The 16,273-nt window shown below is 38.5% G+C and overlaps 1 protein-coding gene and 1 non-coding gene across 2 annotated transcripts in view; both read left to right on the top strand.

Annotated features, from left to right (window-relative positions):
- Window positions 1-15,746, top strand: part of Brms1 (breast cancer metastasis-suppressor 1-like protein) — an 85,140-nt gene extending 69,394 nt beyond the window's left edge. Inside the window, exons 4-5 of the mRNA XM_034976875.2 lie at window positions 10,681-10,815; window positions 11,514-15,746. Coding sequence (XP_034832766.1) covers window positions 10,681-10,815; window positions 11,514-11,612 — 234 coding nt within the window. The 3' untranslated portion in view covers window positions 11,613-15,746. The remainder of the gene's footprint in view (window positions 1-10,680; window positions 10,816-11,513) is intronic.
- TRNAD-GUC (transfer RNA aspartic acid (anticodon GUC)) lies at window positions 2,110-2,181 on the top strand. Its single transcript has one exon. It is a non-coding gene; the product is annotated as a tRNA-Asp (tRNA).
- Window positions 15,747-16,273: the final 527 nt, after the last annotated feature.

Here is a 16,273-nt window from a genome sequence, read left to right on the forward strand (position 1 = left end):
GCCTTGTTCACAAATTCATAGTCGCTCAGCGAGCTATGGAGAGGGCTATGTTAGGAGTTTCCCTGAGGGATAAGATCCGAAATGAGGAGATCCGCAGGAGAACCAAGATCACTGACATAGCCCAAACTATTAGCAAGCTGAAGTGGCAGTGGGCAGGTCATGCCTGTCGTAGAGGCGATGGCCGTTGGAGCCGGAAAGTCCTTGAGTGGAGACCGCGCAAGCGTAGTGTGGGACGCCCTCCAGCACGATGGACCGACGATATAAAGAGGCTGGCGGGAAGTGGCTGGATGAGGAAGGCTGAGGACCGGGTGTGGTGGCGCTATTTAGGGAAGGCCCTATGTCCAACAGTGGACTCCACAGGCTGATGATGATGATGATGATGACTGTATTGACGACCTCCCTTGCGCAGTGGTAAACGCTGTGGTCTTATTAGTGGGAGGTCCCGGGTTCGATTCCTGGCAGAGATTTGGAATTTTATAATTCTGTCTGGTCTGGTGGGAGGCTTCGGCCGTGGCTAGTTACTACCCTACCGGCAAAGCCGTCCCGCCAAGCGATAAATTAGCGTTCCGGGATAATGCCGTGTAGGAACCAAAAGGGCATGCATTGGTTTATTAAAAACTTCTATACCCCTTCCAGGTTAGCCCGCTTCCATCTTAGACTGCATCATCACTTACCACCAGGTGAGATTGCAGTCAAGGGCTAACTTGTATCTGATTTTTAGGGTTCCGTAGCCAAATGGCAAAAAACGGAACCCTTATAGATTCGTCATGTCCGTCTGTCTGTCTGTCCGTCCGTATGTCACAACCACTTTTTTCCGAAACTGTAAGAGCTATACTGTTGAAACTTGGTAACTGTAGATGTATTCTGTGAACCGCTTTAAGATTTTGACACAAAAATAGAAAAAAAAACAAAAAATTTGGGGGTTGCCCATACTTAAAACTGAAACTCAAAAAATTTTTTTTCATCAAACCCATACGTGTGCGGTATCGGATAGGTCTTCGAAAATGATATTGAGGTTTCTAATATAATTTTTTTTTAAACTGAATAGTTTGCGCGAGAGACACTTCCAAAGTGGTAAAATGTGTGTGCCCCCCCCCCCCTGTAACTTCTAAATTATAAGAGAATGATAAAACTAAAAATAATATATGATGTTTACATTACCATGCAAACTTCCACCGAAAATTGGTTTGAACGAGATCTAGAAAGTAGTTTTTGATTTATCGGGCAAAATGTCGATAAAATACGATTGTAGAATGTAGTACGGAAACCTCAGTGCGCGAGTCTGATTCGCACTTGGCCGGTTTTTAAAATATCCTCAAAAAGAGCTTGGGCCCCAGTTCCACAGCACCCAAGGTCTCCACGCCATAGTTCAATCAGTTACCGATTTTGACAGAATGACAAATATATGAACAAAGAAATCTAATAAAAACTTTTTAGAAACAACAAAAGGGATTACGAAAGTACATTTATGTAGGTACATAAGAATTTTAACCAAAACCGCTGGTCCTAGAGACTTGAAGTTTGGAGGGTGTGTTCTTTGTAGGTAAAGAGTAGGTATCCACTAAGAAATAATTTTTCGAAATTCTACCCCTAAATGGGTTAAATGGTGGTTTGAAGTTTATGTAGTCCACGCGGACGAAGTCGCGAGCATAAGCCAGATATCATCATCATCATCATCATCACCCGATAGACCTCCACTGCTGGACATATGTCTCTTGTAGGGACTTCCACACGCCACGGTCTTGCGTCGCCTGAATCCAGCGGCTCCCTGTGACTCGTCTGATGTCGTCCGTCCACCTAGTGGGGGGTCTTCCAACACTGCGTCTTCCGGTGCGAGGTCGCCATTCCAGCACCTTGGGACCCCGACGTCTATCGGTTGTACGAACTATGTGTCCTGCCCATTGCCACTTCAGCTTCGCAATCCGTTAAGCTATGTCGGTTTCTCTAGTTCTCCTACGGATCTCCTCATTTATGATTTGATCACGTAGAGAAACTCCAAGCATAGCTCTCTCCATCGCCCGCTGAGTGACTCTGAGCTTTCTTATCAGGCCTCATAAGCCAGATATATGACGAGATAACTGTCGCTAATTTTCACTGCGCCGATTGTAATCCTCGGTAGTATAGTGGTAAGTATCCCCGCCTGTCACGCGGGAGACCGGGGTTCGATTCCCCGCCGGGGAGATTTTTTTAGTATTTTTTTTATATGATCTAAGTTATGGGTAATCAATTTGTAAGGGTTAAACTTAATTTCTACTTAAAATAATAGTTACCTAATAATAGTAACCTGTACCTATTTTAAGTCTGGACCCAAAATTTAGGCTTCTGCCTAACTCAACTTCTGCCTAACTAAAATCATGATTTTTTAAAAAATTTCTCTTTAATAATGAATTGTAGATAAACTACCGCTATACAAAAAATCACATCTTTTAATTTTCATTTAAAAATTCAATGGGTTTCCTAAAAAAAAATATTCACAGGGAGTCGCGTGAATAATTTGCTTATAAAATAATATCATTAACGTAGTATACCGTATTATCTAAATAAACAAGATAAGTGATGATAACGAACATTAGAAAGCAGCGTCCTAACGCAGTTGCATAGCTATTAAATCACAAAGGATGCATCACGCAACATACTATCCGTTACAATTATAAAGACCATCTGCAATTTGCAAGGGACTTTTTTTAAAAGAATATTAGCCAAGTTAATTGCTGACTAATATTCCCCTTTCCCCTCCAATTAAGCGTAAAGCTTGTGCTAGGAGTAGCCGACAATAGTGCAACGGGTGGGATTTGAACCGGCGATCATTCGGTTTTCAGTCCGCTCCTTTAACCGTTGAGCTATTGAGGTACTTTGTAACACCTGTACGTAGGGACTAGGCATCACACTTTTACCGTATTTGTTGGTTTGTATCGTACAGTATGTTAATAATAATAAATAAATAAATTTCTTTATTTCAGACCGTGGTCCATATGGTGTTAGTAAATAGTAGTAATATTTAAAGACTTAAAACTATGTTAGTACGTATAACTTACATGTAATTTAAAAAATTAAAAACCTTAATTTAAATATTTCCCGGTACGCACTGAGGCACTGGGTACATACACATGTGTATTTACCCAGTGCCGCAATATGCGGCAGTCAGGCTTTTCACTAACAACCCTCAGTATGGCGTTGGTGCTCCCTCTCACTCTGCGCATCAGCGATGCATCTCGTTTGCGCATGACTGAATAAAAGTCATCCGTGTACGCGTACGCAAACATAGCCGATGCACTACAGTGTCGGGGGAGCCCCAACATCACCCTGAAGGCGTTATTGTATTGCACTCGGAGCGCATTGTAGGTCTTCTGTGTATAGTTGACCCACAGGCCGCACGTGTATAATGTCTGGCAGAATGCTTTAAAAAGTGTTATTTTAACATCTAAAGTACAACGAGCGAACCTGCGAGCCAACATATTACATCGGACCGCAATAGCTCTCCTTTCTCTCTCCATGTCATAGTCGTCCTTCAAATCCTCAGTTACAATATGACCAAGGTATTTGAAGTGCGACACCCTCCGAAGTTCACCCTCCGAAGTTAAAGGAAATCTAAAATATTTTGTCATAAAGGAGAAAGGAAGGTAACCAGAACGCTAGCAAAAATGAAAACAGGCGATAGTACCTACTAATGATAACTGATATAATACCACAAAAAAACGAAGTGATAAAATATATAAAAAAATCTTATAATTTGTAAAAGTTTACGATATGTTGCAAATTAAACGTCTGACTGACGCTAGAGGTCAACGAACGTTGCGTAAGTAGGCCACTCGGAGTAGGTGAGGCATTGACCCGAGGTTTGCACGCTATACATTGCGGGTTTGAAAATTACTAAATCACTAAAACTACAAAATGAGGCAAATGGTTATTGGTATTGGATTGTGTTTAGGCATTATAACAATAACGCTAAGTTTTTGCTAGCGTTCTGGTTACACCCTGTATTTATTGGGGTCAACAAACAGTTTAGCACGCAGTGATGGTTTGTAGTTTGTGGATCATCACTTATCATAGTTATATAGGTGCCGTAGATTTAATGCATCTAGATGAATTAAGTAGGTACACTAATTTGTTGATTTAATTCCGCTATTGCCGTACTGACAGAGTGAGCTAGAGTGAGGGAACGGTTTGATCCTGAATCGACTATATTATGTCAAATATTATTAGACTATGGTGACGTAAAATCAAAGATAAATAGGGCTACTTTATGGCCTTGCCAGTGACATCGAAGCTTTGACGTTTTGTTAGAAGTTCCCTAACTGTCGTGAACGTAGACTGAATAAAAAAGCTAGACTAAAGTACTGTGTAACCGCGACTGAGATAGCGATAGCCCGACGTAACGATGAATAACACGACAATTACCATTGTTTAGTAGTCAATATTTGTATAAACCGATTAACAACATTTGTATTAAACGTTTTTTATGTGAAAACAAGTAAATGACTAATGAGAAATACAATGATGCCACGAATTCTCAAAGTTTGTTTTGCAACTAAAGTTGTATTCCTTGAAAAAAATCGGTTACACGATAAGGGACAAAAGATAGGTTAGCTGCGTCTCTTATTATCACATTAGTAACTTTATCTGTGCTCTCTTTTTAGTATGAATGAGAAAGCAAACGTTCCTTTGTCTAGATTTTTTACTCCGTCTACGGTCGTGAACTGTGCCTATAGTCTTCTCAGTTGAAACGCTTAATATAAATTTGTCCGACAACATGGCGTCCGGCCGTCAGCGCGCGCGACCTCGCCGCGTTTCCCGGAAGGCGGCCATGTTGGGTGCGCGCGCGTCGACGCTGAGCTCTCTTTGTGGACTCGGCCACGTGTTGCGAAGTTGCGAATTGCGATTCACCGGCATTCAATTCTATGCCCAAGCTATGCCGTATGCGCCTTGTAGAGAATGCTACTTTCTGCACTACTTATCTGTATCTACACTCTACAGGTACCTACCTCTATAATAGAAAAAATATAACGGGATTATTCTACACTAGCTTATGCCCGCGACTTCGTCTGCGTGGACTACACAGATTTCAAACCTCTGTTTTACGCGTTGAGAGATGTCGCGGATGTACGTCTTATAGCTGTTATATTAATTCAATGATATCTGCATTTCAAATTTCAACCCGATTCGGCCAGTAGTTTTGGCTGTGCGTTGATAGATCAGTCAGTCAGTCAGCTTTATTGTATATATATAATTTAGATTCTTATAAATTTCTAACTAGGTGATGCCTGCGACTTTTGCCGCGTGGATTTAGCATTTTTTTAAATCGCTTTTGAACTCTAAACCCTTTCTTACTTGGGTCTACGTTATAGAGACGTGCTCTCTGTTGTAATGCCTACATGAAAACGCCTACAATGCATGACGTGATTTCTAATACAAACAAAACCCCAAACAAACATCCAAACGTTCCTTCCAGTGTTGGGGACAATATGCAGAGAAACTTTCAGCTTTTATAAAATAAGGAAGGTCTGGCGCGCTGGCTCTCTCTCTCTATAATAGATGCACCCGATAGTGACGACAACGTAACAGACACACTTTCGCAAATTAATATGTATATAGAATAACGTGCTAGGTAACCGATTTCTTATCTATTGTAGATTTTCTTACAAGCATCAAAACACGGAGCAATTTGGAAACAGCGTTGATACATTGGCCGGTTTGCCTAACCGTGGGCATATTAGAGCGACCGCCCAAAAAAATCGGTCAAGTGCGAGTCCGACTCGCAGGGTTCGTGAAGGGTTTTGTACCATCATACAAGAAATAACACTTTAATTTTTTTTAATTTTTATGGCGGCCATTTTGAATTTTTTATTATTTGTTGTTATAGCGGCATTAGTAATACACATTCTGTGAAAATGTCTACTCTCTAGAGTCTCTACCTACGTTTTACGAGATACAGCCCGCTGACAGACAGACGGACGGACGGATAGCGGAGTCTTAATAGTATGGTCTCGTAACACCCTTCGGGTACGGAACCCTAAAAAGGACAGTAGGTAGGTACTTAATATTTTTCAGGGATCATGTCGGGATCTTGTGAATTTATTTATTCCACCATAACTTCTGAATGCCTGAACAGCCCCCCAATTGTGTAAGAAAACCCATTTCATGGCTATCGCAATCGTCAAGAAATTCTGCCCTTTGATTGGCTGTGAAAAAATGTAAACAGCGAATCAACCAATCAAAGGGCAGAATTACTTGACGATTGCGATAGCGATGAAATGGTTATTCTTACAAAATCGGGGGGCAGATTTTGGGGTATCGTTAGAATCCTTACAACATACCTACCGAGTGACACTCGCTATTGTGTTTTTGAAAAAAATCATGCCATTTTGAAATGTGAATACTTATTTTTTATTAGTTCCTTTTTGGCAAGGCAGTCGTATTTTTAATTATTTTTATTACGATTTCTTTATTTTTTATTATAATTAGACTTGTTAAAATGAATGTATTAAAATACATAAAGAGATAACTTGTTATCCACAGCAAAGCTACGAATATAACTACTTAGTAAAAACTAGTTTGTTAATGTTCACATGACCTTTATTTGTGCCCTTTTCAAATTGTAATGTCATTGTTAGTAAAAAACTTTTGCGAAATAATAATTAGGTAGTTCACTTGAAATAAGGATTTGTTCATATTTCGTGGATTAGTTAACGATATTATACATTTTAGCGTTTAAACTATCGTAGTGATTTCCATTATACAAGTACGAAAAACCGGCTTTACTCACGTGTTTAGTCGACGTTAGCCCGACTAGTTTTGAACCCATGCGGGGTCCTTTTACACTAGGGTCGACTAAATACGTGAGGCAAGCTGGTTATTCATACTTGTATGATATACATTATTAACGTTAAATGAGAAAATGTCTGTCAGTCTTTTCATGGCGGCCGGCGTCTTGGCGAAAATCTTAAACTCTAAAAACTAAATTCAAAAAAGGTACCTAAGGATGTTAAGGAGACATGGTTCCAGCGCAATAGCAATTTGCAGGACTTATACCGTTAATATTCCCCAGTTAAAGATTATTCGGCGATTGAATCACCCTTATCAAATAAAGAGTTCTGATGAGCAAACTGTGTAGGGCGTCCGTGAATCACCATTTACCATGTAACGTGTGTAACTGCAAAAAAGCGCATCCTAATCTTATTGTGTCATCTTTACCTGCCTCTCCCTAAACTGCTATGGTTACAAATAGTAGGGCGACCATCTCTCGCAACATAAATGTGTTGTGGTTGTTGTTTCCCAAAAAAAAAGGAGTGGTGTGAGATGTTATAATAATAATAATGAGATGTTACTATGGAATAAAAAAACTCACATAGGTACATGAACATTAAGCTGGCATTTCACGATCAAGTTTACCGTCAAGTTTGTATTATCTAACTGCAAAAAAGCGCTATCATCGCGCTATACTTATAGTGCTATCACTATCTCATCTGACAAATTAAAATTTTGACCATCAGTAAGCGTAAAATTTTACCTATTCTGAATAAATAATTTGAGTTTAAGTTTGAGTTTGCACATTCTCATCTTATTGTCTTATCTTCACCTGCCTCTCCCCTAAACTGCAATGGTTACAAATAGTAGGGTGACCACTGGGCGCTCATTTCTCGCAACATAAATATGCTGTGTTTGATAACTTGTTTACTAGTCAACTGTGGAATTTCGGAAAATCCCATTCCATCACACGAAACACTACCGTGTATATAAAATCTTTCGTCAAAGTATATATAGAGTAATTTTTAGGGTTCCGTACTGTCCGTCTGTCGTGTCTGTCAAGAAACCTTTGTATAGGGTACTTCCCGTTGACGTAGAATCATAAAATTTGGCAGGTAGGTAGGTCTTATAGTACACGTAAGGGGAAAAATCCAAAAATCGTGAATTTGTGGTTGCATCACAAAAAACATTAAAATGTGTTCATGAACAAATAATTAGTATTTTCAACTTTCAAAGTAAGATTATATACCTAGTGAGGTATATGAAAGGGTTTTACCCGTGGGTTCTAAAACAGATTTTTATCGTGCAAAATACGAGGTACGGAACCCTCGGTGCGCACTTGGCCGGTATTCGTAATAGAAACCGTAGGTATTAGAAATCACGTCATGCATTGCCAGACACTTAGAATATTTGCAACCCCCTAAGAATGACTGGGGGGGGGGGGGGGGGGGTTGCCATTATTGTACAATAAAAAATGCACTTTTTATACTTTGACGAAAGATTTTACACACCTTTGTTACCTGTTATCTGCCAAAGTCACGATGATCCAAACTTCTAGTCGTTAGTAGTTCCTCCCTGTATTGGGGACAATACGCAGAGAAACTTTCAGCTTTTACATTTTAACGAAGGTCTGGCGCTTAAAGTCTGTTTCTCTATAAGGTGACGATAAACTTAAGCATTGACTTATTTAAACAAGAGCATTTTTTCCATACAATAGCAATGTTATGAATTAGACTGAGAAATATTACAAACTAGCTTATTCTCGCGACCTCGTCCGCGTGGACTACACAAATTCCAACCCCCTATTTTACCTCCTCAGGGGTTGACTTTTCAAAAATCCTTTCTTAGCGGATGTGTACGTCATAATAGCTTTTCCTTTTATATATTATGAAGATAGATAAAGATTAATTATTAAGAGTACTTTTATTTGATTAATTATGTTTTTTGCCTTTCCTGTAAAGTCTCGTATTTTTATTTCTTCCATTTTTTACTGGAGGCACTGAATTAATTATTGTTACCTATTTTATCTAATTTTCTATATTTTGTCCTGCGAAATTGTGAACGTTTACTTTCTCTACCAAATGTTTTATCACAACATATTGGGTCGAATTTCTCTTTATTATGTATCTATTCAGTTTAGGTAGAGTAGTAGATAGTAAAGATCGATGCAATGCAAGATCCTACGAGAATTAAAAGGTGCTTATCTATAGCTTGTAGCATCGTTTCTCTTTCCTTACATTACATAGGGGTATTACCTTTTATAATAAAATCCCGCAAACTATTTTGGACTTACCTTTGCACAAGGTTAAAAAATCTATAAAAATATGCTCCTGAAAAAAGCATATTACACAATTGAAGATTATCTAAATGATAAAAGAGCGTGGATTTGACCTGCAGCTCGTTCCGGCAACGCACAGGACTGCAAATACTATTTTATATATGGCATAATCTTGTACCTATATCAAATATTTGAAAAGAGCAACCGCCGAGTTTCTTGCTGGTTCTTCTCGGTAGGAAAGGCATTCCGAACCAGTGGTAGATGCTATCCGTAGATCCGACTATTCGTAAGTACTTGTAAAAGTTTATTCGAATAAAAAAGATTTTTATTTATTTATTTCACGCTTTTCAATTTTTTTTACTACTATAGTATTTACTAAATTTACACTGATTTAGTTAAAGCTTATTTTCACGTTAGGATCGAGCCTCTTTATAAACCTTAGTCCTTAGCTTAGGATCCGTAGCCGAGGCTATCCTCGGCTCCGTACTACAGTCGTATCTTTTCGACATTTTGCGCGATAAATCAAAAACTATGATGCATAAAAATAAATAAAAATCTGTTTTGGAATGTATAGGTAAAGCCCTTTCATATGATATCCCACTTGGTAAAGTAATCTTACTTTGAAAGTTGAAAGTACTAATGTAACCACAAATTTCATGATTCTAGGTCAACGAGAAGTACCCTGTAGGTTACTTGACAGACATTACAGACAGATAGACAGATATATAGACAGACAGATAGACAGACAGACAGGCAGACAGACAGACAGAAAACGAAGTGAACCTATAAGGGTTCCTTTTTCCTTTTGAAGTACGGAACCCTAAAACCAAACTAGGTTTGTATGGAGCGAGTGACGGAGAGACCCCTGTTAACTTCGTTAGTAAATACATTCCGAGTTTCTATGAAGGAGAAATTCGACACGGGAAAGCTTATAAGTAATTCCTCTAATGAACGCTACTTGCCTCGTGTTGAAAACCTCGCAACTTTTAGCTTAAACGGAACTTTCTCGAAGTAAAATTTTCCTATACCTACTCTATCCACGGAGATAATTTAGTATAGGACTCTCTTTGTTACTTACCTAATCCCATACAAATGACAGAGCCGAACTACTGCCCTATCCAGTGTTGCCAGTACCATATGGATCCGAGACATGGTCGCTAACTAGCTATGGGCCTCATAAGAAAGCTCAGAATTACTGAGCGGGCGATGCAATGGAGAGAGCATGCTTGGAGTTTCTCTACGTGATCAAATCCGAAATGAGGAGATCCGTTGGAGAACTAGAGTAACCGACATAACTCAACGGGTTGCAAGACGAAGTGGCAATGTGCAGGGCACATAGTTTTTTAACACGCGACACTATAATTCTATTGTATACAATCTCTTATTGTGCATAAACTTTGAGAACGTCATATTCTATATGTCTACGTGTCAACTGTCATGTTAAAAGTACGATTTTAGTTCGTACTCCTTAATCTAAGGGTAAACCGTACTTTTGACATGACACATAGAGCAAATATGGCGAGTGCGTTCTCAAAGTGTATGCATTATAACTAAAATGGCAAGTATAATATATTGTAACAGATGTAAGCAAAGTTAAAGTTAACTACAAAAGTTATACTTGAAAATGTTTATTAAAGTTAGCTTCTCTTTGTCAACAGAGTGAGAAATGGCTGTCATATGAATCCCTAAAAGAAGAGATCCTGGAGAAAATAAGAAAAATAGAAGAAGAGAGACACACAGTAGACCTCTGGCCGTGCAACGAGGTGTGGGGTAGAAAAAGAAGACGCAGACAGGTAGGTGTTGTTTTTTTTATATTTTCTCTTTCAGGCTTTTTATATTTTGGCTAGGTATAACACATATTATGACGGACACGAGATTAGAGGTAGAGGCTTACTCCTTAGCTCACAACCAGGGTGTCCTTCCCGTCCTCACCTATGGTGCTGAAACGTGGACACTGACAAACGGCCTTGTTCACAAATTCATAGTCGCTCAGCGAGCTATGGAGAGGGCTATGCTAGGAGATTCCCTGAGGGTAAGATCAGAAATGAGGTGATCCGCAGGAGAACCAAGGTCACTGACATAGTCCAAACTAAAGTGGCAGTAGGCAGGTCATGCCTGTCGTAGAGGCGATGGCCGTTGGAGCCGGAAAGTCCTTGTGTGGAGACTGCGTATAAGCAAGCGTAGAGTGGGACGCCCTCCAGCACGATGGACCGACGATATAAAGAGGCTGGCGGGAACAGGGTGGAAAAGGAAGGCAGAGGACCGCGTGTTGTGGCGTTCTTTAGGGAAGACCTATGTCCAACAGTGGACGTCCACAGGCTGATGATGATGATGATGACTGGTTAAAAGGTTGTAGTAATACTAATAGTTTGGACTATGTCAGTGACCTTGGTTCTCCTGCGGATCTCCTCATTTCGGATTTTATCCCAACCATACCATATTATATCTTAACCAGTAGGTACATACATAACTGTAAATTATTTTGCACCAGGTGGCGGTGTCACCACCGTACGTGGTGTACATGCTGCCCGACTCCGACATCATGGAAGACTGGCGGCTGGTCAGGAAGCTGCTGGAGAGAGGCGACTGAAACTAGGGTAGGGTTATATTATGTAAATCACTATTGAGTCATATTATAAGTCTTGTTACTAAACATGCCGTCAAATAAAAGGACCTTTTAGAACGGTTACGCACTGCATTCGATCCGAATCCTTGAAAGTACGTTGCGAAGTTGTCATAGATCAGCGTTGCCAGACGTCCTGATTTTGGCGGGACGTCCCGATTTTTCAAGTCAAAATCAAATATCCCGCGCGGGACAGGCTCAGTCCCGCTTTTCGGGGCTAACTCGACCGTGCGTGCAGCGTGCTGAGGAAACGTGAGCGGTTGGCACAGACAAGCCCGACAAGAAAAAAATTGTAAGATGCCTTATTGTCTTTAAGATATCTTTAGGAGTACTATTTTCTTGTTGGGAAGTGTGGACTGGCCGCCCGCCCGGAGCGTACGTAATGAAGATAAACGCGCGATTTTTGCTATACATATATTGTTACGTAAACGTCATAAACGTCTGATTATATGCGTTTTTTTAACATGTCCCGCTTTCGACGAAAGAATCCCGCTTTTTTCACTCAAAAAGTTCCAAAATCCCGACTTGGCAATTATAAAAACTGGCAACGCTGTCATAGATCTACTTGTATGGTAATTTACGCACTAGTCCGAGTTCCGTCATTCTTCCGATTTCTCTCCGTCATCCGTGGATCTCCAATTCGGAAGAAATTCGGGCCGAAGTAGCTATAGTACTTACTGTTTTTACGAACGCTTTCGTATTTTTACTCCGTACTAGCTTATGCCCGCGACTTCGTCCGCGTAGACTACATAAATTTCAACTATTATTTCACCCCCTTAGAGATTAAATTTTCAAAAATCCTTTCTTAGAGGATGCCTACGTCATATTAGCTATCTGCATGCCAAATTTCAGCCCGATCCGTCCAGTAGTTTGAGCTGTGCGTTGGTAGATCTGTAAGCCAGTCAGTCAGTCACCTTTTCCTTTTGTTATTCCGTATTCCGTAATTACCTCGGATTCAGAGTGCGTAAGCCAAATCCGAATTCGGTCCAAGTTTTTTATTTCCGTATTTTCACGGATTCGGATCGGATGAGTTTATGACCGCTCTTAATCTATGGTTATTTAATATAACGTTTATGTTTAAAAAACACGATAAAAATGTAAAAGATTTGGTTTAAAGAGGTCCGAAAATGGTGGCTATTTCATTTCAATATTATTTAATGTCATGAAGGTTGGTATATAGTCGTGGAGTGCGCAGACTGGGTGCGAGCTTGTTGTTGGTACTTACTTGACTCGCACCCAGTCTTAAGGTGTGTTTGCATGAGCAATTTTTAAGCAATTCCAATAAAATTCGGCAATTGTTTTAGCAATATTATTTCCAACTGCTACATAAATATACTTACCTATTCCATATTACTCAATGTCGCCGATACGAATTGCCGAATATCCAGTTGTTCATAATATCATCACACAATTAACGTCATATCCTACGAGTAAGGGCATAACTGTCGTTATGGCTTTTTATTTTTTTGCTAAATTGAAATCTAGTCTCAATTTCACATCATTCAAACTCATAAAAGTTTGGAAGAAATGATTTAATTGCCTAGAAATTGACGTTTGAAAATTGTGCTTGCTGAAAAGATCCGACGAAAACAGCAATGTCCGACTTTTACGGCGGTTACGCACTCATCCGATCCGAGTCCGTGAAAATACGTTGCTTTTTGTTTTGTATGGTAGCTTATGATTATGAGTTATGACATATGTCGTAGATATTTTTTTATATCCGTATTTTCACAGATTCGGATCGGATACCAATCAGGTATGGCTCATGCGCGAGGTCAGGCCACAAGCGCCATTTTTTCATTGTCTCAGCGTGGGCGTCATATAATTGCTTGAAATACTCTTAAAACTAGTTAAATATTTAGGTATTTAATTTAGTTGTAAATAAGTATAGCACTTATATGTTATTCCATGTCCCGCAGTCGCATTGCTGTTTTCAGGTAGGTATTGCAGTAAATTGCTTCATGTGGCCCTGAAATTAATCATTTCATAGTTCATTAAAATTTCATTCATTCATTCATAGTTAATTAAAATTGCCTAGAATTGAGTAATTTCAATTGCCCGTGTAAGCGCACCTTTCCCCACTCTTGTGACAAGTTAGGTAATATATTTCTGTACTGAATAGATACTAGGTGAATTTGGTATTTTTATTTAGATTTAAGAGATGCTTGGATATATGTCCGTTCAAAGTTAAATTGAGTTACTTTTGTCTTATTACTCTTTCACAACATCAACCAAATAAACTAAGTATATTTTTCAACTTTTGTAATTAGGGTGCCTAGCTGTTATCTGAAACGTAAAATTGAGCTATTTATAACATTAACTTACTTTTTACAAGTTGAGCTTAGCTGACTACATATATGTATCTAAGTATATCATATAAAACCGTTAACTGCAAAACATATTATGTATTTTAAGAGTTGTCGGCAAAAAATTGTTAAGAAAAACTGATGTACCTATCTAAAATCTTTGCTACGTAGAACCAAACTAAAAACCTTTATACATAAATCGATGCCTTATGGTCCTATGGCCCCGATTCTCTAGTCTCTCTCTAAACTAAATTTAGAGTAGGTATCTGCATCCTTTTCTTTTTACTATTGTTAAAAAAGAAACGGAACATGACTTTCACATTTAAAGACTCTAAATTTTAGTGCACAATACAAATTTAAACAGTAGGTTCGCGAGTGCGTGCTAAAATCACGGGTTTTACCATCTAAAAATTAAATTTAGAAATATCAAACTGCTTCTGTCCTTTTCATATTACAATAGTAAGAAGAGGGTGCGAATACTCTAAAATTAGGTTGTGCTTAGAATCGGTGCCTGCGTAGCATTATTTTCTAGATACATTAGATATAGACTATATCACGGCTTTTTAGATATAGAGCAGGGGTCACCAATTAGTTCCACTTGGGGTCCGTTTTTAAAATAATATGACCGTCGCGGTCCGTTGCTACTTTTTTACACACCAGATAAGCTTCTAAGCCAACAAACACATATCCATAACACCCCTGTTGGGTACCGCATCCGCATCCGTATCAATTAATGCGGAGCTTTTACAGATGCCAATGTCTGAATTGATGCAAATGTTCCGCATTTGCGGATGCGGATGCAAATATCCGTAACATAACTGGTACCTAGAACCTACTCAGTTAAATGTGTTTTGCTTTTAGGTTTAAGTCCCGAAAATTGCTATTGCGCTGGAACCATGTCTCATTAACATCGAAATGACGTCATTTTGACGTCAGCCGAAATAAAAATATACCATCAGCTCGAAACTTCAGTCTAGTGCTGACGTCACTAAAATGGCGGCCACGAGCATTAGCAATTGGGTATTTTCGTACTTTTGAATTTGATAAATATTATTACTTTATTAAAAACTAGGATAAAAATAATGACGTACGCTGATAAAAAATATTAAAATCCAACAAAGATTTACAAAGTTACAGGCATTTTAATTTTGGAGTGGGAGGGTCTTCTATCCCTTTCTTGCAAAACGAAAATTTGTATGAAACCGCACGAAGCTACTATGGCATTAGTAAGGTGTGACATCAAAATGCTATATCGCTATCTCTGTCTAATCAGAAATATTTAAATGCTTATAACTTTTTTGTTATTTGATCGATTTAATTAGTTTTTTTCAGTTTACGTCATTATTTTTATCCTAGTTTATAATAAAGTAATAAAAAAATTGGAGTCAAATACCCAATTTGCGGGACTTAAACTACGTATCTTTTTGCAAGGGTGGCATACTCTTAAGTTTTTTTATTTTTATTTAAAAGGGCAATCAACAGGTTACAAAAAACTGAAAACTACACAAAAATAAAGAAATACATAAAAAATCCTATTTTGTAGACCCACTTAGTTATTGCCACAGCTTGCGATGATTTATATAAGACCTGAAAAATTTACTAATTTATTAAATTATTTTATATTATATATTTTGAATCAATCTACATAAAACAGTAATTGTTATGCTGAAAATGTAAATTGAGCTATTTAATTATTTATAAAGTAATCGTAAAGGCTGCGTTTTGTTTTAATTGTTTCAACATGTAAATTCCGTATGGACATTTCTTTTATTTTTGTGAATAAATATACATTATAAGAAAATTTATTCTTTTATTTATGTTACCTACATCATCATCATGATCAGCCCATCGCCGGTTCACTAAAGAGGACGGGTCTTCTCTTAGAGTGAAAAGGGTTTTGGCCATTGTCTACCACGCTGGCCATGTGCGGATTGGTAGACTTCCCACACCTTTGAGACCAATATGGAGAACTCTCAGGCATGCAGGATATTTTACCTAATTACTTAAACTTACTTACATACCTTAGTTATAATCGACTTTATGCTTCGAGTAGCAACTTCTTAATCCTGATGCTACAGGGTCCCGACTCCCGCCTGAGCTGTGAAAACTACCTTTCGAATTAGAATTTGACATTATTTTACAGAAAAAAGATTAAAAAATTATCTTCTCTATTTATATAAATAAAAATGAATCGCTGAATGTGTTGCTGATCGCAAATCTCGAGAACAGCCGAACCGATTTCGCTAATTCTTTTTTATAATATTCCTTAAAGTTCGAGAATGGTTCTTACGGAGAGAAAAATTAAAAAAAAAACCTGAAAAA

This window comes from Maniola hyperantus, chromosome 16 (assembly GCF_902806685.2).
Source record: "Maniola hyperantus chromosome 16, iAphHyp1.2, whole genome shotgun sequence".
Classification (NCBI taxonomy): Eukaryota; Metazoa; Arthropoda; class Insecta; order Lepidoptera; family Nymphalidae; genus Maniola; species Maniola hyperantus.